Genomic DNA, 23,839 nt, shown 5'->3' with positions numbered 1-23,839 from the left:
CTTATTAGCTTGCTTTCTAGTTAAGTTTTCACAATGTTTCCATTCTGATAAACCATCCAAACTACCATTCGATGTTCCTTAAAACATCCTACATTATTACGAGCTTCTGGCGCTTCGTCGACGTCACAAAAAGAGTCATTTGATTTGGCACGTCTATATTTCTGAAACTAATAAACATATACAATGTATTTTGTTTTTTGATGAGCGGGAAACACAATAAAGCTTTTTTTCATGTCTTCATAGGTGTTCAATATGCCCCCATTGAGATGCACGGCATACGAGGTGCGGCTAGAAAAAAACCGGACTGATGCTGGAAAAAACATTTATTTACAATTATTTACAATTTCATGTTATCTCCTTCAATGTACTCTCCTCCTCGGTCTCTACACCGCTCCATGCGAATTTTCCAGTGTTCATAGCAATGCTGCAGATCATTTTCAGTAAGTCCACACATTACTTCCGTCGATTTTTCTTTTACTGCTTCAACAGTCTCAAATCTAGTTCCTTTCAAAGCTGAATTGACTTTAGGGAAAAGAAAAAAGTCACAGGGGGCCAAATCAGGTGAGTAGGGTGGATGATCTAAGATGGGAATGTTGTGTTTTGCCAAAAACGTCTTCACTGACAACGCACTGTGAGCTGGGGCATTATCTTGGTGAAGGATCCATGACTTTTTTCTCCACAAATCGTTCCGTTTTCTCCGTACTCGCTCACGTAGGGTAGCCAGAACTCTAATGTAGTAATGCTGATTCACTGTTTGTCCCTCTGGTACCCAATCAATGTGCACAATCCCTTTGATGTCAAAAAAAAACAATCATCATTGCCTTGAATTTCGATTTTGACATTCGTGCCTTTTTTTTGTCGTGGAGAACCAGGAGTTTTCCAATGCATCGATTGGCGTTTAGTTTCGGGATCGTAAGTAAAAAACCACGATTCATCGCAAGTAATAACATTTTGTAAGAAGGTGGGATCACTTTCAATCTTTTCCAGGATGTCAGAACAAATCATTCTTCGGCGTTCCTTCTGTTCAATTGTGAGACACTTTGGAACCATTTTTGAACACACTTTGTTCATGTTGAAACTTTCATGAAGAATCTGCCTAACACTTTCCTTGTCAACTCCTGTTAACTCAGACACTGCTCTGATTGTTAAACGGCGATCTTGTCGAACAAGTTTAGCGCTTTTTTCAATGTTTGCATCAGTTTTTGCTGACAATGGTCTGCCAGTGCGAGTGTCATCACTGGTGTCTTCGCGGCCATCTTTAAATCGTTTAAACCACTCAAAAACTTGTGTTCGCGGTAAACAATCATCGCCGTACACTTGTTGTAACATTACAAACGTTTCACTTGCAGATTTTCCTAGTTTAAAACAAAATTTGATGTTAACACGCTGTTCTTTCTGTACACTCAACATTTTCCGACGCACAGACAAAACGTCAACTACTTAAAACAGACGCCACGGGCAGACTGAGTGCAGGAGGCAGATGAAACTCGAGCAGTAGGCGGAGCGAGAGTCACGTGACAGGCCACGCGACTTTCAGCCTTATTGCATTCGTTTTATTGTTTCACCAGTACTAGTCCGTTTTTTTCTAGCCATGTCAATGCGGGCCGTCGGTCAGGAAGAAACAAAACGGAATGAAGTGGAATACGGAAGTACTAAGGAATGACGAGATACAGTTGAAGTTCTCTAAGGCTATAGATACAGCAATAAGGTATAGCTCAGTAGGCAGTACAGTTGAACAGGAATGGAATGTCCAAAAAGGGTCACCACAGAAGTTTGGAAAGAAAACAGAGATACAAAGAGGGCAAATGCGAAGAAACTATGGGTAACACAAGAAATACTTCAATTCATTGATGAAAGGAGGAAGCACAAAAATATTCCGGGAAATTCAGGAATAGAGAAATACTAATTGTCGAGGAATGAAATAAATAGGCAGTATAGGGAAGCTAAGGCGAAACGGCTACATAAAAAAATGTGACGAAATCGAAAAAGAAATGATAGTCGGAAGGACACACTCAGCATACAGGAAAGTGAAAACAGCCTTCGGTGACATTAAAAGCAAGGGTGATAACATTAAGAGTGCAACGGGAATTCCACTGTTAAATGCATAGGAGAGAGCGGATAGGTGGAAAGAATACACTGAAAACCTCTATGAAGGAGAAGATTTGTCCGATGTGATAGAAGAAGAAACAGGAGTCGAATTAGAAGAGAGTGGTGATACAGTACTCGAATCAGAATTTAAAAGAGCTTTGAAGGACTTAAGATCAAATAAGGCAGAAGGAATAGATAACATTCCATCAGAATTTCTAAAATGCCGGCCGGAGTGGCCGAGCTGTTCTAGGCGCTTCAGTCTGGAACGGCGCGACCGCTACGGTCGCAGGTTCGAATCCTGCCTCGGGCAAGGATGTGTGTGATGTCCTTAGGTTAGTAAGGTTTAAGTAGTTCTAAGTTCTAGGAGACTGATGACCTCAGATGTTAAGTCCCATAGTGCTCAGAGCCATTTGAACCATTTTGTCAATGCAGTATTCAATCTGTTCTCACACTGCAACTAGTACGTCTTGAGTTACAGCTTCCACAGCTGCTGTTGTGCGATGTCTCATTTCATTCTCTGTTGGTAACGGAGACACATAAACAGAGGCTTTTATAAACCCTCACAAGAAATAATCACATATAGTCTAGTCCGGTGATCTTGGAGGCCAGTAATGTGAGGCTGAATCATTTAGGTCCAGTGCGACCGATTCATCAAATGGTTCAAATGGCTCTGATCACTATGGAACTCACCATTTGAGGTCATCAGTCCCCTGGAACTTAGAACCGCTTAAACCTAACTAACCTAATGAAATCACACACATCCATGCCCGAGGCAGGATTCTAACCTGCGACAGTAGCGGTCGCGCGGTTCCGGACTGAAGTGCCTGGAACCGCGCAGTCACAGTGGCCAGCACCGATTCATCGTTCAGTAATCCTTTAATTTAAAAATTCCCACACTTCCAGATGCCAGTGTGGTGCCCCATCCTGTTGATAAATGAAGTCGTTCGAATCAGTCTCCAACTGTGGGAAAAGAAAGTTCTCAAGCGTATTGAGATATGTGATTTCTGTAGCAGTGTTCTCGGCAAAGAAAAATGTACCGTACACCTTTTCCCGTAAAACCGCGCAAGACACATTAAATTTTTGGAGAGTTCCTCTCGTGTTGTAGAATTTCATGTGGTTGTTCCGTACCCCATATTCTCACATTACGGCGGTTCACCTTTCCATTTAAATGAAATGCTGCATCATCACTAAACAGTCTTCCTCCATCTTGCCAAGAACGAAATTACAAAACTCCACACGTTGTTGTTTGTCACCTTCACGAAGAGCTTGCAGTAGTTGATTTTTGTGTGGTTTCATGTGCAAACTCCCACGAAAATCACGCCAGACGGGCATCTGGGGCATGCTGATCTGTCGAGCTGCACGGCGAAAGCTTTTCTGCGGTCTCCTTATGAAACTATGACGGATCCGTTCGACATATGTGTTAGACACGTGAGGACGGCTCGGAATTGTTCATGCCATCGTCTTGTGAGGCCTCCTGGCAAGACATTCACAAAATCGTTGTAATGTATGTGAAACAAAGAAACATTTATCTGTATTATTATTATTATTATTATTATTATTATTATTATTATTATTTCATTTCTGTATGAACGGTTGTCGATTATATAGACTCTGTAAAAAAAAAGAAACAATCTTTTTTCATTTTTATGTTTGTGCAATAATTATGTCTCTATATTTTGCAAATAACGCCTGTGGTCGGCGAGTATAGAAATCGAAGCAGACAATGATAGTTAAAAAATATAACAAAGATGCATATTAAATTGCCCATAAATAGTGGAGGTTATAACTCTGTCTGTCTTGTTGTAGCCATCAAAGTCGTAAGAGCCTGTAACGCTCGATTGAATGCTTGGTTAGCTTTCTTTTGTTCCTTGTTCGAGAAAGACGCCATTGGAGGCTGATGAAAGTAAAAGGTGTGTACTTGAAATTTATGTTGATATTTGAATAGAGATTGTTAAAAATTCTTGTAATAATTTATTGCTAGCTTGCCGAGTATTTCAGTCCACATTTTTAGCCGTTTTCAGCATATTTAGAATTTTTCATGACGCAGAGCTGTGCAGCGATCGCGGGAGCTGCTGCCCCGTAGATTAAAATTAAATTGAATGAAAGCAGTTTTCCTGCAATTAAGCGGGCAGGTAACGGTACATTAAAATTATTTCTTTCAGCTTCCCGGAGACCTCAGAGGTGAATGGTGGATTTTGTTATGTCATTTACAGGTGGACATGGGCAACTGCTATTACAATATCAGTGACGTAAATAATTTAAGTAAATCAGAGCAACAAAATTTACTTGTGTGGTATCAAAGACTGCTGTGATGAAACCTGTTCTGGCTAATAATATAAAAACCAAATTTCATTTTTAGTTTCATGCTCTCGTGTTAGTCGTGGCAATCAATAGTGTTCATATGTTAAAAAATCCACTGCAGCTTTTACGTTTAGCAAACATAGCATACTGTAACTTCTGTACGTGTAATAAGAGTAATTTTCAGTGCATTTCAGAGATGAAAGTAGCGAAGGACATGTTTAATTTCATAATTAGTTACAGTAATGACACCGTGTTCCATTTCTAACAAGCCAGATCAGGGTTATACAAAAACAGTTTGCAAATTAAAGATCATACGTGTACAGCAGGAAATCTTTTAGTGGTGTGCGAATCCCCACGTAATACATTAAGGCGCATAAAGTTAAAATATTTTCAACTGCAGAAACTAATAGTGAGAATCGCATTTTATCTGTTGTGCTCGCAACAATAAGCAATATACAGTTAATGAAAATATTAGCCATATAAACTGCGTATAAAGTCAAAAGCGTGGTGGGGATTACGCGACAGTCTACAGCTCCGTGCTGTAGGAGGATCCACACCATAACTAGTACGAAAGTCACGCTGAACAGTTATTACTGACGCACACTGCGAAAAACGTAGAATACAGAACACTTTCTGTTGTCTGGTACCATTTGTACTAGAACAGAAGTGGGCGCACACCGCTACTACCTAGCGGGAACCATGTAAAACTCGGCAATTTGCTCTTTCCAACAGTACGTTGTTCACGTACATGTCTCAAATATCATAATAGTGTTTAAATCGGATGCTTCTTTTTGATACACCCTGTACTTTGTGATTCATTTAACGGGCTCCTGAAAGGTCCCAAATCATGAAACGTTCAATTTTTAGTTTTTTGCATTTAAAAATTTACAGACTTCCCCCTTTTAGTTGATATACAATTTATTCAGTTTTGAAGACTACAACTATTTTTAAAATATTTTTGAAGTATGTTCTGCATGGGCGTGATCCGCTGTGGCGCTGTTGAACTGCTGTCAAATGTTCTATTCATGAATCTATATACTCATCACGTATATTTCAGTGATGTGAGAAAACATAAGTGTTACCAAATAAGTGTTGTGGTTAACCTGTGATAGATCGATGTATATATGCTCGCCCGATCGTCGTGTTTTTCATGTTTATTTACTCTTTTGTAATCCTGCAAATATTCGTAATGAATTCTGTTCACTGAAGTCTCTGTTTTATTGAAGAAGAATCACGGGTAAACGTAAAGTGACTAGAAATCCTCTGAAGGCTTTTAAAAAAGGAGAAATGTTGCAAAGCCAAAGATAGGTGTTATTACCGTAAACAATAAAGATGATAACCAAGTGTGTGAACCTAACCTTGCTGGTACACCTGCTTGTTGGAATAAAAGTGAGAGAGAAAGTACTTTGCAGACGAAGCTTGGTTCAGGTAGTGAAAATTATGAGTCTTTTATGGGCGAATCGAATGTGAATGAAATATTTGATATGTCAGTTCTCAACGGAAGTTTTGCAAACTGCGCAAGGTGTATTCAGTGAAGTGAAGTCGGCCTGGAACTCTCTATAAAAAATCACGTAGACCTTGCCAGTGAAATGAACTGAAGTTTGGTAGGTGCTCATACAAGACCGCATTTTGGAACAATCCAATCTCCAAATCAAGAAAACGGTAGCAAAATCTATGAACACAACATTAGATTTGTTCATGCCTTGCGTCCAATTGATAAGGGTGCTGCTGCAAGTGCAGTTTCCTGTGGCACGATGAATCTTCCAAATCCCCCAACCAAGTTTACGAACTATAATAGATTTATAGAGTCTAAAGTAAAAGACGTCTGTACAGAACCTATGAAGATAGCTCTGGAAGAGGCAATAATAGGAAACAGTGGTAACAGAGACTTGACTGCAAGCATTCGATGGTACCTGGCATAAACGGGGACACACATCTCTTCATGGTGTAGTATCTGCCACCAGTATGTACACATGGGAAGTTTTACATGTAGCAGTAATATCTAAATATTGTAGGTGTCCACAAAAAATGAAGGTACACCTGAAAATAATTGCACAGCTAACTATAGTGGTAGTTGTGGAAGTGGCTAGTGTTGCTAGTATATTTCAACGTTCTGTTGCGTGTGATAAAGTGGGATATGTGAATTAACTTGCTGACGTGATTCGAAAAGTTTCAAATGTAATCAAGAACTAAAGCCCTATGGTGGTGATGCTGTAATGCAGAAATTTGAGTGTACTGGACACATACAGATATGAATGGGATCAAGGCAGCGGCGACAGAAAGCTTCTTGCGAGAAGCAAAAACTCAGTGATGGCAAAGGGTTGTATGGGAAGGGAAAGTTAAGTAATAGTTTAATTGACAAAATACAGAACTATTATAGAATAGCTATTAGGCCAAATATACACAGTGTCAGCCGGCCGGAGTGGCCGAGCGGTTCTAGGCGCTTCAGTCTGGAATCGCGGTACTGCTACGGTCGCAGGTTCGAATCCTGCCTCGGGCATGGATATGTGTGATGTCCTTAGTTTGGTTTAAGTAGTTCTAAGTTCTAGGGGACTGATGACCTCAGATGTTAAGTCCCATGGTGCTCAGAGCCATACACAGTGTCGATGAAATGAAGGAAGCTATTTGGGCTCTTTTTTTTATATTTTTCCACAGGTTAAATTTCCCGTTATTTCATGTGTCCCAAAGGAGCAAACAGTTGGTATAAGTACAACAAGGGACTGCTAACTGATGAAGGGTTCACTCATAAACATAGTCTGCCGGAAACGGTAATGGAGGTGATAAAAGCTATTTTCAGAAACTTAGCAGCAACTGAACTGTTGAAAAAGTATGTTCACGGAAAATTCAAAACCCCGATGAAAATTTTAAAAAGTGTTATATGGTCAAGAATCTCCAAGACTGTGTTTGTTGGAATACAAACACTTCACTTTGGTGTGTGTGATGCTGTTGCTACTTCCAATGATGGCAACGTTGTAAGGTATTTCGAAATATGGGAATGAAATATGGGAATGAAGATAGGTTTCAACATGGTACGAACGATGCTTGCATTAGACAAGGAGCGTCTTCGGGCTGTTGACAGGGCTGTAAATAGCCTAGAACTATAATCCAGAGTAAACAGGAGAAGGACAAAGAGGAAGCTGGAGCAGGAGTTCGCAGAAGACCAAGATAACCCATCCCGTGGACCTGGAATGCACTAAAGAGGTAAACCAAACTTCGTCGCACAGTTCCCAAAAGTTTTATTTTTTCATACAGATTACATGTTTTTTTCAGGATCTACCGTCAACGGCCTTGCCGCCGTGGCTACACCGGTTCCTGTGAGATCACCGATGTTAAGCGCTGTCGGGCGTGGTCGGCACTTGGATGGGTGACCATCCAGGCTGCCATGAGCTGTTGCCATTTTTCGGTGTGCACTCAGCCTCGTGATGCCAACTGAGGAGCTACTCGACCGAATAGTAGCGGCTTCGGTCAAGAATACCATCATAACGACCGGGAGAGCAGTGTGCTGACCCCACGCCCCTCGTATCCGCATCTTCCAATGAGGGTGACACGGCGATCGGATGGTCCCGGTAGGCCACTCGTGGCCTGACGACGGAGTGCTCAGGATCTACCATACCAATTTGATTCAGGTTTTCAGAAAATGTTACACAGTCCATTCCGCCTAAGTTAACATAGCCTATTTCCAAAAACATGTGTAGTGTTGAATTTATAAATAAGAAATGGCACAATAACTAGCGAATTTTCATTACAATACAATAATCTCTAGCAAATGAATTCAAATCTTTAAAATCTCTGTGTTCAGCTGTAGCCAATACTCCAATAAATAATCTGCAACAATTTCAACGTCCTAGCCCAAATACTTTCTGAAAACAAGTGATTTATAAACACTATTTTAACATTGGAAAGATAGGGCTTTCCGGAGCCCCTTAAAACTGGAACCACCTATAACACGTCCAGAGTGCCAAACTGTGACTGTAATTAAGTGTAAAGGGGCCTCAGCACTCACATCTGCCATACCAGCCAAGTTTCTCGTGGCCGTGCATTGTTCCAGCATCACTTCCTGTATCATTGTACAGGCGGCTTAAAATTGTACGAAGAGAGGATAACTTGTGAATGACTATGTTAAATCTTCGTGCAAAGTAGAACTTTTCTTCTGCTGCTCTGAACTACAAAAAAAGCATCAGGTTAGTTCATATGTTCGTAGCGTTTTTGTTTTGCACGTTAGTAATCCAGTTGCTATTCGTTTATTTATCGATCGTCTGTTTTATTTGTAGTTCATTGTTGCTATTTGAATTTACATATTGTTATTTTTTTCATTTGGAGGTAGTGAGTGGAACGGTAGGCACTAGAAAATGGAGCACCCAGAGGAGAAATCAGACAATTTCCGACGTATTCTTCAGTTTGAGTTCAATAGAGTGGCAGCAGCGGAGGCAGAAACATTTGCTTCATGTGTTGGGATATTGCCGTTGGACAGGGCACGGCAAGAAAATGCTTTTTTCGTTTCAAGGAGGATCATTTTGACATCAATGACTTTCCCCATTCAGGGAGACATCTCGGGTCTGATGAAGATCGTTCAAACACATTAATCCACAATGATCTGCGCCATTGTATTCGAGAACTAGCAGATGTGATGAACTGTGATCATCCCACCATCGTGCGACATTTGCATGTAATGGGGAGTATTCAAAAATAGGGAGCATTGGTACCACATGCTGTAAACCAAAATCACAAAAGTCAGTGTATGGCCACATGTGCATCTCTGCTTATTCGTCACCAATTGGCTCGTGAATAACACCGACCAGTCCTATCCTGTATCGTCACTGATGACGAGAAATAGTGTCTTTATGCTAAACTAAGGAAAAGAAAGGACTGGCTGAACCCAAACAAAACAGCAACTCCCCTTACAAAGATCTGCGTGCATGTGCAAAAGATAATGTTATGCCTCTGGCGGAAAAGCGACGGTTTTCTGCACTAGAAATTGATTCCCCGAGGTGTACCCATCAGTGCTGACATTTATTGTGAACACGCTTACGATGCTGTAGACAGTCAGACAGTATTGATTCAAATGTCTCTGAACACTATGAGACTTAACATCTGAGGTCATCAGTCCCCTAGAACGTAGAAACTACTTAAACCTAACTAACCCAAGGACATCACACACACACATCCATGCCCGAGGCAGGATTCGAACCTGCGACCGTAGCGGTCGTGCGGCTCCAGATTGAAGTGCCTCGAACCGCTCGGCCACATCGGCCGGCACAGATAGTATTCCTAACACTTGAAGGAGCAGGTATCGATAAAACCAGCAGGCAGTTAGTCGAACAGACACTCACAGACACAACTTCAAAAGTTAAATTTCTAGGAGATGTTTCTGAATCCTTCAGAATTAACATATTTGTTCGATAGGGCTATGGGCTCTTATCGATTCTCTTAAATCTGGTCTCAGACAAGGTTGTGAGAGAGTGGGATAAGGAACTACAAGAGAAAAACATCGAAGTAATCAATGTAGGATAATGAAGGGGAAGATTTGAGGTGAAATGTTAGCTTTTGCTGACGATATTGCAGTAATTTCTAAGCTCAAAACAGATGCAAAGATAATGATAGAAACACTTCACGAAATTGAAGCTAAAACCGGATTAGAAATGTCATACGAGAAAACGAAAAACATTCGAAATAAACACAATAGAAAAAAACAGAAATACAAACACAATATGGAAACATTAAAATGGTTGACAAGGTTAAGTAGATGGGAGAATGGATACCATCAAACCGGTTAGTTAACACCGCAAGTAAAGAAAGATCGAAGAAAATGGAGCTGACATACAGACTCACACAAAAAGGCCATAATAAAAGATCAGTACCATTCCGCGCAAAAATTAAACGTTACGAAACAGTAATGAAACCGACAGCACTTTACGGTTCTGAAAGTCTAACACTGAATCAAAGGAGTGAGCAAGAAGATCTGGAAAAATGAAGAAAGGAAAATACTCAGAAAAACTTTTGGACTACATAAGAGCAAAGATAATAACTGGAGAAATGAAGATCCATACAGAAACGTAGAAACAATCACAGACAAAATAAGAAAGAGGAGATTAAAGTTTTACAGTCATATTTACAGAACGAATGACAGTAGGCTAACGAAGAAAAATTTTAATTTCATTTCCAAATTAAAAAACACCGTGGGCTGGCTAGAAGATACAAGAAGGAACTTGAGAAAGCTTGACGTCACTGAAGACACCATCCTGGACACAGAAAGTTTCAGGCTTTTGATGAGTACCGCAAAAATTTCCCGTCCAACAACAAAATTCGCAGCCTAGGAGGGTGACGTCAAATGGTCAGAAGCAGGCCATCAGCCAGCACATGAAGTAATTCTGCGAAGATAAGAGGAAACATATTGGACGTATGTCTTGGGTTCTAAGCGGTCTTTAAGTGGCCAAATTCAGTAACAAAAAAAAAAAAATGGAAAAGAAGGACGTGGGCAGGACTTGAACCGAGACCACAGTGTGGTAGTCGTAAACCTTACCACTTTCAGTACAGTCGCTCGATCGAAACATCACATGATTATGAATATAGAAAGTACGTATAAAACTTCAACATCGATTTTCTCGGAAGTAGGGGTGTCGCATGAAGAGCTGTTCCCAGGAGAGGTTGCTCTACAACACACCAAAGACTCATCAAAATCCATCATTAATAGATCTGATGGTTCTCTTGTTACTCAGCTCACGTACTTCGGCTGGCTGGAGCCAATGAGAGGGCAGGCCACCAAATTTAGTTGTACCGACACGCTCTGAGCGGAGAAAGATAGATGTTGGCATTTGGGTCGCACGTAGATATAGTTCAAACATTCTTGGAGGAAGACGGTGGTAGGTTGATGCTTCAGAATGCTGTTTGGTGTAACTAGGTAAGACTGTTACTTGCTGCAAGCACTAGCCGTGCCTTTCACCCGCGTTTCGTTCACTGTTGCCGTGTTTCAAGTATATTTTCAGGTAATGTTGATACAAAGTAACTTTTCGAACGGTGTATTCGACTATTTTCTACAGCATTTTTTTATTGCTTTGTGAGCTATTAGAATCCATCCGCACACTTGGTTAGCGTTATCCAGTTATAAATTTTCCATCCGTGAGCAGAATTTGTTTACGTTATCTCTCTGGCAACAGGCACTGAAACAATTTGTAGCTTTCATTGTGGATTTTATCAGGTGATTAAGTGATTCGTAACATTGTAAATCAGTTATACGGTGATCTATACTGTTCATGTGGGACTACTATTTATGTACTATTTTTCTTATGACTTTGTAACATTCACGTTCTTAGATTTCTTGTAGGCCGATTTATTGCAATACAGAATTTTCTTTTGTCCTCCGGTGTAGCTTCGTTCGTTCGTACTGATGCGAGATGGGCTCATGGCACCTGACCCCATCGACAGCCTCAAAATTTCTTTTCTCCCTGAACTTTACGTCCCTTTCCAAATTTTTGACTGACTTCGTTCGCAGCTTGCTCAATTCATAGATTAAACGACATGGGAGACTGCCTAGAAGGCTGCCTAACTCCCTTCTAAATTAATGATTTTGTTAGACGTCTCTCAACTCTTATAGCTGTGGTGTACAATTGTAAGACTTGTAGATAACCTTTCGCTCCTGTATTGTATTGCTGCCGCTATCAGAATTTCAAATCGTCATTGTCAGAAGCTGTCTCTAAACCTTGAACTTCTACAAACATAGGTTTGCCATCTAACAATCTGTCGTCGATGATAACTTGTACAGTCAGTATTGTCTCGCCTGTTCCTACATTTCTCCTGAAATTGATCTTCCCTAAGGTCAGTTTCTGCCAGTATTTTTCATTCTTCTACAAATTATTAATTCAGTTATTTGCAACCACTATTTATTAAACTGAAGTTTCGATAGTTTTCACACCTATTAACATCTACCTCCTTTGGAAGAGGGATTATGACATTCTTCTTGCAGCGTGAGAGTATTTCGTCTGTTTCATATATATTACTAACCACGTGGAATGGTTTTCAAAAAATGTTTCAAATAGCTCTGAGCATTATGGGACTTAACATCTAAGGTCATCAGTCTCCTAGACTTAGAACTACGTAAACCTAACCTAACCTAAGGACATCACACACATCAATGCCCGAGGCAGGATTCGAACCTGCGACCGTAGCAGTATCGGAATGGTTTTGATATGGCTGGTTTTCCCAATAAAAATTTCTGAGGTAATGTCGTTTACTCCAGGGGACATGTTTTCGCTTAGGTTTCAGAGCTCTCGGAGTGTCACCTCTCCACATCTCATCCTAATGTAATCGCTCTTCCCTCTCGATAACATTGTCTGCAAGTTTCTTTCTGTTACAGGGCTCTTAGATACAAAGGTTCCACCTTAGAGCCGTATGTTCTTTACTTAATGCTGGCTTGCCGTCTGAGTTTCCATTTTCTCCAAAGGCTTCTTTAGTTTTACTGCATGTGGCACCTATCATTCCCACAGTTCTGCATCCCTCAACACCTTTGCAGATTTCAGTAAAAATTTAAGTATGTTAATTATGTGAATGGCTTACAAATGTATCTTATTTATAGACCTGTTGATAGGTTCTGCATCACTGTCAGTATGGCAAAAAAGTAAAGAATCGAGAAGGCATGGTCGGACGTGATTGTAACTTTTTAGACGTACACATCATAGACGGATATCTAATGATAAGTATTGCAGTTGTCTGTGACAAGTAAATCGGCCACCAGAGTGTATTAATGTTATTTTTGTAAAGTGCTGTTACCAGGCTTGGTGGAGTATACAAGGTACGTGAACAGCATCAGATGTTGAGTCATCACTGTGAAGGACACGTAGATGCTGGGTACTCGGGTGACAGAGCTACGAGCATTTGACAGTATGAATGATTCCTCATTGTAGGTCTCCTGGAGCGGCTGGTCCAATCGTGCAATATTTGGATTTGTGACGTATTCGAATGAGACAGTGGCACGATATTGAACTGCATGGGAACATTCCAGTTGACCACGTTTCACCACCACAATCGAGGATCGCGGTATTGTGCACATCGTAACGCTGTCACATGTGCGCCTGCCATCAGAGAGCAAGCAATGGCTTCCCTACAGTACTCTGTGTACCTCACACCACTGGTCCGAGACTAGCAACAACCCAACTATGGAATTACTCTCCCATGCTAGGCTGCCTTAACCACCACACGTGATGCCGTGACCGGGAAGCATGGCCTGCCGATGAATGGTGTCGGATTGTATTCAGTGATGAATTGTGGTTCTATATTATGCTCGATAACCATCCTCGGTGAATATGGCTGTGTCCTGGGGGTGGGTCTCATCCTTCCAAAGTTTTGGAGAGCCACAGTGGTGATACCCCTGGTTTCACGGTATATGGGAGGAGGGGGCAGTATGACCCCATCAAGGCTGGTAGTGACTGAGGGAACTCTGACGGTGCGATGGTACATGACGGACATCCTGAATCCTCAGATGTTACTGCTAAGCGAGCGTACCGTAGTGTCATTTTTCACCATGAAAATGGTCCTTCAAGCATGGCACGTGCCATCATGAACTGGGTGTGCTATGTTGAAGTACTCTCGTAGGCAGCAAGGTCCCTAGACCTGTCCCTGATAGAACATGTGTGGCATCTGTTCGGACGTCACCTCTGTCCGAGTGTCCACAGCTCGTGGTCTCGCGGTAGCGTTTTCGCTTCCCGCGCAGGGGGTCCCGGGTTCGATTCTCCGTAGGGTCAGGGATTTTTCCTGCCTCGAGATGAGTGAGTGTTGTTGTGTCGTCTTCAGCATCATCATTCATCCCCAGGAAGGAAGGCAATGGCAAACCACCTCCAATACGACCTGTGCTGGTCTCCTGCATTGTCCCCAACGCTCCTCGGAGTATGGGACCTCATCATCATCCGTCCTAGTGCCAGTATGCAAGAAATCAGGGGCTAGTTACATCTGTTGTGGGCCAGCTTGCCTCAGAAGAAGATACAATGAGTTTGAGCCATTTGAGTCATCAGTCCACTGACTGGTTTGATGCGACCCGTCACGAATTCCTCTCCTGTGCCAACCTATTCAATCTCAGAGTAGCAACGTACGTCCTCAATTATTTGCTGGACGCTCTGTCTTCCTCTACAGTTTTTACCCTCTACAGCTCCCTCTAGTACCATGGAAGCCATTCCCATGTCTTAACAAATATCCTATCAGCCTCTAACGTTCTGCGTGGTGTCTGTTTGTTCTATATCGTGTCTCCCTACCACTTTCGCGCAACGACGCTCTGAACGTGTTTTTTAGGGAATTGACTGGTTTGAACCTGGGACCTGTTGCTGGTAAGGAGACGCCAGACCACACATGACATGTAGAGCTCAGAAGAGTTCAGTGAGACTAGCGATGATATAACCAAATACTTAATGATTTCAGCGTCAGCTCCACTGCACTCCCTGTAAAAGAACCCTAATACTAACTAAATTTAGTGGAAGGGGTTCAAGGCTTTCCTATTTTTAGTTAGCTGGTAAAATAACGTCGAAAAAGCAGTTAAGTTTACCATTGGAAATTTTACTCTACTCACAAAACATTGTTTATAAATTGCACTATTGATAAAAGGAAATGTTTTAATACAGGATGGTAAAAACCAACTGCGTTCAACAGAAATGTGAACGAATATTCCCTGAATGAGTTTCCAAGTTCTACAATGGATCGAAGGATGACCTATGCCATATCACATCTATAATCTAGGTTTAAATTAAGTTTCAGAAAAGAGAAAACTATCAAAATGGTCTACAGTGACCCTCAATTATCTTTAATTACTTATCGAACTTGTCGTAAATTACAGTGGCTGATGTGGCTTCTCAATAACTATATAACAGAAAAATCGTCGCGTTTCAGATTTTTACTTCAAGTGGCAAATGTGAACACCAAGAGCTTTAATTGACGATCGACACTAGTATTACGCAAAAAGGGGGTGTAACAGATGAGACTTCTGCAGTTCTGAGTGAAGCTTTATGCGCTGTTATGCAGCATCGCGTGCGTTCATTACCTTATCGGTGTTCGTCAGGGGGCGACGGACAGCACAGCTCCGCTCACCTCGCCGTCTTGGAAGCAACTCTCCTCCTAACTTCTCCATACTACAATTCACCGAAGTTGGTTTAAAAAAACTATCTGGCTGTGTTTTCATCTGACCAATTAGGGTCTCAATGTTAACCTTAAGCTCCGCCTACAAAAATTCTGTCTATCCAATGAGAAACGTTATACTTTTCGTGGTGGGGCAATGTTTTCAAAGTTTGCAACGTAACAGAGACGCGAAAAAGTCTCACGCTAAAACTTGGCTGGAGTGGTCCTTTTTGTGTTATCGTAAGATCTATACTGTTCTTCTGGAGGGCTCTAGCTTTTAACATGGGCTGGGGGTGGTCCTAGCGGTTAGCTGGAGACGTGGGTGTCCGTCCCTTATCATAGGGCCTTCCAGCTTAACACGGTTCTGCTCTCGGCTTCTGTTCTCGTTTCCCCCCTCGGAACTGCGTCTGTCTCACGGTGGGAAGGTATGACATGAATTTAGGCATTCTTGTGTTAGTCTATTAGTCTGTGGTATTCCATTTGCTCACTCATTACTCGTATTACTTTGGTTAATTTAATGTCACGATTTATTCGGAGCTATGTGACATACTACTGGATTTGCTTATCATGTCAGGGTTTTCATGGAAGGTGTTGGATTTGCCTGACACCTTACAAGCCTGTCCCTTCTCCTTACCAGTGTTTTCCACATATCCTGTTCCTCCCCGATTCTGCGCAGAACCTCCTCACTACGTACGTTATTAGTCCACCTAATTTTCAACATTCGTCTGTAGCACCACATCTCAAATGCTTCGATTCTCTTCTGCACCAGTTTTTCCACGGTCCATATTTCAGTACCATACAAAATGTGCTCCAAACGTACATTCTCAGAAATTTCTTCGTGAAATTAAGGCCTATGTTTGATACTAGTAGACTTCTCTTTTCGAGCAATGCCCTTTTTGCCAGTGCTAGTCTGCTTTTGATATCTTCCTTGCTGCGTCCGTCTTTGGTTACGTTGCTGCCTAAGTAGCAGAATTCCTTAATTTCATCTACTTCGAGACCACTAATCTGATGTTAAGATTCTCGCTGTTCTGATTTCTACTACTCCTCATTACTTTCGTCTTTTTTTCTATTTACTCTCAATCCATATCCTGTACTCAATAGATTGTTATTACATTAAGCGTATCATGTAATTCTTCACTTTCACTCAGAATAGCAATGCCATCAGCGAATCGTATCATTGATATCCTATCACCTTGAATTTTAGTTCCACTCCTGAATTTTTCTTTTATTTCCACCATTGCTTTCTCGATGTACACATTGAACAGTAGGGGCGAAAGACTACATCCCGGTCTTACAGCCTTTTTAATACGACAGCTTCGTTCTTGGTCGTCCACTCTTATTATCCCCTCTTTGCTGTTGCACGTATTGTACGTTACCCGTCTCTCCTTGTAGCTTACTCCTACTTTTCTCAGAATTTCGAACATCTTGCAAATGGTTCAAATGGCTCTGAGCACTATGGGACTTAACATCTGAGGTCATCAGTCGCCTAGAACTTAGAACTACTTAAACCTAAGTAACCTAAGGACATTACACACATCCATGCCCGAGGCAGGATTCGAACCTGCGAGCGTAGCGGCCACGCGGTTTCGGACTGAAGCGCATAGAGCCGCTCGTCCGAACGTCTTACAGTATTTTATATTGTCTAACGCTTTTTCCAGGTCGACAAATCCTATGAACGTGTCTTGATTTTTCTTTAGTCTGTCTTCTACGATCAGCTGCAAGGTCAGAATGGCCTCTCTGGTGCCTTTACCTTTCGTAAAGCCAAAATGATCGTCATCTAACACATCCTCAATTTTCATTCAATAAAGACGGAAATAAGAAACTTCCTGGCAGATTAAAGCTGTGTGCCGGACCGAGACTCGAACTCGGGACCTTTGCCTTTCGCGGGCGAGTGCTCTACTAACTGAGCTGCGCAAGGACGATTCCGGGACCGTCCTCGCAGCTTTACTTCCGCCAGTACCTCGTCTCCCACTTTCCAAACTTCACAGAAGCTCTCTTGCAAATCTCTCAATCTGGAAACATCCCCCAGGCTATGGCTAAGCCATGTCTCCACAATCTCCTTTGTTCCGCGAGTGCTAGTTCTGCAAGGTTCACAGGAGAGCTTCTGTGAAGTTTGGAGACGAGGTACTGGCGGAAGTAAAGCTGTGAGGACGGGGCGTGAGTCGTGCTTGGGTAGCTCAGTTGATTCTGTAATAAAAAAAACTGAGTGGAAGGATCAACAAACGAACTTGAAAGGATGTCATGTGACGTCCGCAACGACCAAACACAACGATCAACAACGAACAAAATGCAAAAAAAAAGAAAGAAAAAAAGTTGGTAAGGCACTTGCCCACGAAAGGCAAAGGTCCCGAGTTCGAGTCTTGGTCCGGCACACAGTTTTAATCTGCCAGGAAGTTTCATATCGGCGCACACTCCGTTGCAGAGTGAAAATCTCATTCTGAAGACGGAAATAACCTGACATACCCTCTCAAGTGGTGAACTTTGATTTTTTTTATCGCCTTCCCTTCTGGGTGCTTATGTTTTTTTATTGAGCAGTGTGTGATGCACACAGCATGCTAATAAATAATTGAACGAAACTAACTGGAAAAAGAAAACAAAAAGCTCGTAGAATGTCGTTGGCTTGAGTTAGCCTGTGCAGTGTTTCAAGCTGTCGCGACGGTCAGTATGAGTGTGTGTGGTGAACGCTAGTCAGGCCGCCCACCTTCCTCCATGGCGGTGAGCGGGTCCTGTCCGGCGTCGGCGGGCCCGGCGGCCAGGGGCGCGGCGCTGACCAGCACCTCCCAGCCGGCGGCGTGGCCCTGCGGCAGCGGCGCGTTCGCCAGCTCGCACAGGCGGCGCCGCAGCGCGCCCAGCCAGCACCACTGGGCGGCGCCCCCGTGCTGTCGGCTGCCGGCGAACCTGCACACGCCGGCGCTCTGCTGCAGTCGCTGGACGGCCCCAGCTGCACGCTCACTAAACAAACTGTAGCGGCTCAAGACCAAACCACCACCGACGGACATTCTTCTCACGTACGGTACGTTTTTTTTTTTTTTTTTTTTTTTTTTTTTTGCTTGTTGACTTGACCGTCTAACTACAACTGAACACAATTATCGGGCCATAAGCGTTGCGCCTATGTACATATTTTTACTGTTTGGTTTACATTTTGGAAGTGTATATATAGATTATAAACAGTTCTGGTGGTTGGTTTTTCTATGGCGTAGTAACATTGTAAATTCTACACTACTGGCCGTCAAAATTTCTACACCACGAAGATATAGTGCTACAGACGCGAAATTTAACCGTCAGGAAGAAGATGCTGTGATATGCAAATGATTAGCTTTTCAGAGAATTCACACAAGGTTGGCGCCGGTGGCGACACCTACAACGTGCTGACATGAAGACAGTTTCCAAAAGATTTCTCATACACAAACAGCAGTTGACCGGCGTTGCCTGGTGAAACGTTGTTGTGAAGCCTCGTGTAAGGAGGAGAAATGCGTACCATCACGTTTACGACTTTGATAAAGGGCGGATTGTAGCCTATCGCGATTGCGGTTTATCGTATCGCGACATTGTTGCTCCCGTTGTTCGAGATCGAATGACTGTTAGCAGAATATGGAATCGGTGGGTTCAGGAGGGTAATACGGAACGCCGTGCTGCATCCCAACGGCCTCGTATCACTAGCAGCCGAGATGACAGGTATCTTATCCGCATGGCTGTAACGGATCGTGCAGCGATTTTTCGATCACTGAGTCAACAGATGGGGACGTTTGCAAGACAACAACCATCTGCATAAACAGTTCGACGACGTTTCCAACAGCATGGACTATCAGCTCGGAGACCACGGCTGCGGTTACCCTTGACGCTGCATCACAGACAGGAGCGCCTGCGATGGTGTACTCAACGACGAACCTGGGTGCACGAATGGCAAACCGTCACTTTTTCGGATGAATCCAGGTTCTGTTTAGAGCATCATGATAGTGTGTGTGTGTGTGTGTGTGTGTGTGGTTTGAGATTTTCGGGCGCTAAACAGCGTGGTCATCAGCGCCCAAACGCATAGAGACAGGAACACATGCGGTGAAGGGACGAAGACGGACAGCGAACAAGGAGAACGGCTAAAAGACACAGACCTGACGCAGTTCCAAATCCTCACATACAGAGGCAAAACAAGAGGAGAAGAAACGCACTAAAAAAGGAAACACAAGGAAAAGAGAACAGAAATGAAGTGAAACAAGTAGGTAATCGTGACTGGCGGACCTCTTACCTAAAACGTGGGTGAGCCAGTCACCCAGTAGCACATTAAAATCCTCTCCCTAAAATCCGAGGCAACAAATTGGACAGGACACAAAACCGCAAGACCTTAACCACAGTCGTTGCGTCGTCTTGCAAAATAGAGGCAGATCCGGTGGCAAGGAAACCGCCGCCCTCTGGTCAGAGAATAAAAGACAGTCAAGTAAAATGTGGCGGACAGTAACCTGCACGCCACAAGCACTGCAGATTGGGGGGTCCTCCCGCCGGAGTAAAAAACCGTGCGTTAAGGGACTGGGCCCGATGCGGAGGCGAGTGAGGAGAACCTCATCCCGCCTGCATGACTGGTAGGATGTACGCCATGGCCGCGTGGTGGCCTTGACCAGACGCAGCTTATATTCACCGACTGCCAGCCACTCCTCTTCCCATTGACGAATAACACGAAAACGCAAAAGGGAGGTAACAGCATGGTGGGGGACGGCACATTCAACAACGTGAGGGAGGGAACATGCATCTTTGGAAGCCACATCCGCCAGCTCGTTTCCCCTAATACCCACGTGTCCCGGCACCCAGCAGAAAGAAACCTCCTTCCCTTCCCATTGCAGGTGGAGTAGGGCATCATGGATGTTCTGGACGAGCGTATCCGCTGGGTACAAGTGTTGCATGGTCTGAAGGGCACTCAGGGAGTCAGAACAGCTGAGAAACTTAAGACTGGGAACACATCTCATCTGCTCCAATGCCCGCAAGATCGCAAACAATGCGGCATCAATGATGGTGAACGCCGCAGGAAGCTGTAACTTGATGACTCGATCAGGGAAAACAACAGCACAACCAACAGAGTCCCCGTGTTTAGAGCCATCTGTAAATACTGGTACATGGTCGGGATGCTGGTTTAAAATATCGTAAAATAAGGAGGTAAAAACAAACGCAGGAGTGCAGCTCCTCTGGTACTCTGACAAGTCTAAAAGGACGCTGGGCCTCTGGAGCAACCAGGGAGGCAGGCGGGTAAAACCCTGGAGTTGGGGTGCCACACGCTCCACTCCAAGGGACTCAAGCAAATGCTTGGCACGAATCCCAAATGGTCTCGTTGCCCTGGGACGACTGGAAAAGGGATGTTCCATAGGCGGTCGGGCAACGGTAGGGTACGCAGGGGAGGCAGGACAGGCAAGGAACTGACACACCCGTCGCACCATGAGGAGTTTCCGCCGGATGGCGAGCGGTGGTTCCCCTGCCTCAGCACACAGGCTGGGGATGGGACTAGTACGGAAGGCACCAGTGGCCAGCCTGATACCCTCATGGTGTACTGCGTCAAGAATCTTCAGATACGAAGGCCTCGCTGACCCATACACGATGCATCCATAGTCAAGACGCGACCGGACTAAAGCCCTATAAAACTGCAGCAGACGCGCCCGATTTGCTCCCCAGGACCGATGGCTCAGACACTTCAAAATATTCATTGCCTTCAGGGCCCGCACCTTGAGGTCTTTAAGGTGCGGCAACCACGACAATTTGGAATCAAAAGTGAGGCCTACGAACCTCACAGTGTCGCTAAAAAGAAGAATGGTGTCCCTCAGACGCAATTCAGGGAAGGAAAAGGCCGTCGAGAACGATTAAAATGAACACACACACATTTGTCTGCAGAAAAGGTAAAACCCGTCTTCGCAGTCCATGCCTCTAATCGCTTTAGGGTAAGCTGCAGCTGCCGAGTAGCAGTGGCAAGACCGGAGGAAGAACAGAAAACAGCAAAATCGTCTACAAACAAGGAGCACTGGGCAGGACTCTGGATAGTGGACGTGATACTGTCAATGGCGACGGCAAAGAGGGTGACACTTAAAACGCTTCCCTGAGGAACACCATTCTCCTGCACGTACAAATCAGATAGCACATTACCAACCCGATATCGAAAGAGGCGGCGGGAAAGAAAGGACCGAATGAAAATGGGGAGATGGCCACGAAAGCCCCACTGATGGAGTTGATTGAGGATAAGGCGGCGCCAAGTAGTGTCATACGCCTTATTAATGTCAAAGAATACACTTAGACAATGCTGGTTACGTAGGAAGGCCTGCTGGATGGCCGCCTCAAGCAGGGCCAAGTTGTCTATAGTTGAACGACATCTCCGAAAGCCACACTGAGAGTGGCTAAGGAGCTGCCTGGTCCCGTACAGTCAAACCAGGCGACGGTTGACCATGCATTACAACGTCTTCCCGACACAGCTCGTCAAAGCAATACTCCGATAACTACTGTGATGCATTCGGTCCTTCCCCGGTTTGAGGAGGGGAATCAAAGTCGCCTCCCTCCACGAGTCAGGGAACGTGCCGGATGACCATATCATATTAAAACAATTCAGGAGAACTTCCTTGGATGGCAGCAACAAGTGCTGCAGCATGCTGTACAGGATTTGATCATGACTGGGCGCAGTATCATGAGCCACAGACAGCGCCGAATCCAGTTCCCACATTGTGGAGGGGCAGTTGTAGGGTTCAGAATTTGGAGACCGGGAGTCCAAGTGACCCCTCTCGATGGCGGTGCGGTAGCGGCCGAAATCTGGATCACAGTCAATAGTGGCAGTAGATTCCGCAAAATCCATGGCCAGTGTCTGGGCAATGTCTCTCGGCGCCGTGAGGAGACATCCCTGATGCAGCAATGCCTTGACAGGTAGTTGGCTGCGTTTCCCGGAAATCCTCCTGATGGGTTCCCATACTTTCGTAGAACTAGTGGAGCGGGAGATGGAGTTCACAAACGATTGCCATGACCGTCGTTTGCTCTCTTTAATCACTTGCCGCGCCTTGGCCCTTGCCACCCGAAAGGTCGCAAGATTGTCAGCTGAGGAACGGCACTTGAAGCGGCGCAGAGCTGTACGGCGGGGTCGGATGGCTGAGTAGCACTCAGTGGTCCATCAAGGGACAGGACGCCTCTTGGGATGACCTGAGGACCGTGGGATCGACAATTCAGCAGCATGCGAGATCACGGCTGTAACATGATCGACCCATTCGTGGACGCAGGCATGGTGTTCCAAAACAGCCAAATGGCTGAAAAGTGTCCAGTCAGCTCTGCGGAGGTGCCACCTGGGCCGCACTGGTAATGCCACAGCCTCATCCAGGAGGCGAATCCAAAGGGGGAAGTGGTCTCTAGAATGGAGGTCAGCAGCAACCTCCCACAGAGCAGAATCCACGAGTGCTGGAGAGCAAAAGGAAAGGTCAATAGCTGACGATGACCCAGAAGCAGTACAGAAATGAGTGGGAGCACCAGAGTTGAGTTCTTCGGACGTCATCAGGCTATCCTGGACGCGACCCCTGGGGCAAGTAGTCGTAGAGCCCCATAAGACATTATGAGCATTGAAGTCCCCCAGAAGGAGAAATGGGCGGGGGAATTGGCTAATAAGGTATGTGAGAGCCTCAGAGTCGCATCCGTGTTTGGCAACATCACGGTGAACGCACATTGGATGCGTGTATTCGTCATCGCCATACTGGCGTATCATCTGGCGTGATGGTATGGGGTGCCATTGGTTACACGTCTCGGTCACCTCTTGTTCGCACAGACGACACTTTGAACAGTGGACGTTACATTTCAGATGTGTTACGACCCGTGGCTCTACCCTTCATTCGATCCCAGCGAAGCCCTACATTTCAGCAGGATACTGCACGACCGCATGTTGCAGGTCCTGTACGGGCCTTTCTGGATACAGAAAATGTTCGACTGCTGCCCTGACCAGCACATTCTCCAAATCTCTCACCAAATGAAAACGTCTGGTCAATTGTGGCCGAGCAACTGGCTCGTCACAATACGCCAGTCACCACTCTTATGAACTGTGGTATCGTGCTGAAGCTGCATGGGCAGCGGTACCCGTACGCGCCATCAAAGCTCTGACTAAATGCCCAGGCGTATCAAGGCCGTTAATACGGCCAGAGGTGGTTGTTCTGGGTACTGATTTCTCAGGATCTATGCACTAAAATTGAGTGAAAATGTAATCACGTGTCAGTTCTGGTATAATATATTTGTCCAATGAATACCCGTTTATAATCTGAATTTCTTCTTGGTGTAGCAATTTTAATGGCCAGTAGTGTATTTACACGTTCCGCGATTTTCTGCATATTCCATTTTAGTTCCGTTTCTGGCGCTCTTCTTTTTATAGCTG

At 44.2% G+C, this 23,839-nt stretch overlaps 1 protein-coding gene across 1 annotated transcript in view; it reads right to left on the bottom strand.

Annotated features, from left to right (window-relative positions):
* Positions 1-23,839, bottom strand: part of LOC124788590 — a 96,869-nt gene that overhangs the window by 172 nt on the left and 72,858 nt on the right. The window contains exon 6 of the mRNA XM_047255860.1: positions 18,182-18,378. Coding sequence (XP_047111816.1) covers positions 18,182-18,378 — 197 coding nt within the window. The remainder of the gene's footprint in view (positions 1-18,181; positions 18,379-23,839) is intronic.

The sequence above is a fragment of the Schistocerca piceifrons genome, chromosome 3 (assembly GCF_021461385.2).
Source record: "Schistocerca piceifrons isolate TAMUIC-IGC-003096 chromosome 3, iqSchPice1.1, whole genome shotgun sequence".
Taxonomy (NCBI): domain Eukaryota; kingdom Metazoa; phylum Arthropoda; class Insecta; order Orthoptera; family Acrididae; genus Schistocerca; species Schistocerca piceifrons.
The sequence above is the reverse complement of the archived record's forward strand: the minus strand, read 5'-3'. Positions and strand labels throughout refer to the sequence as shown.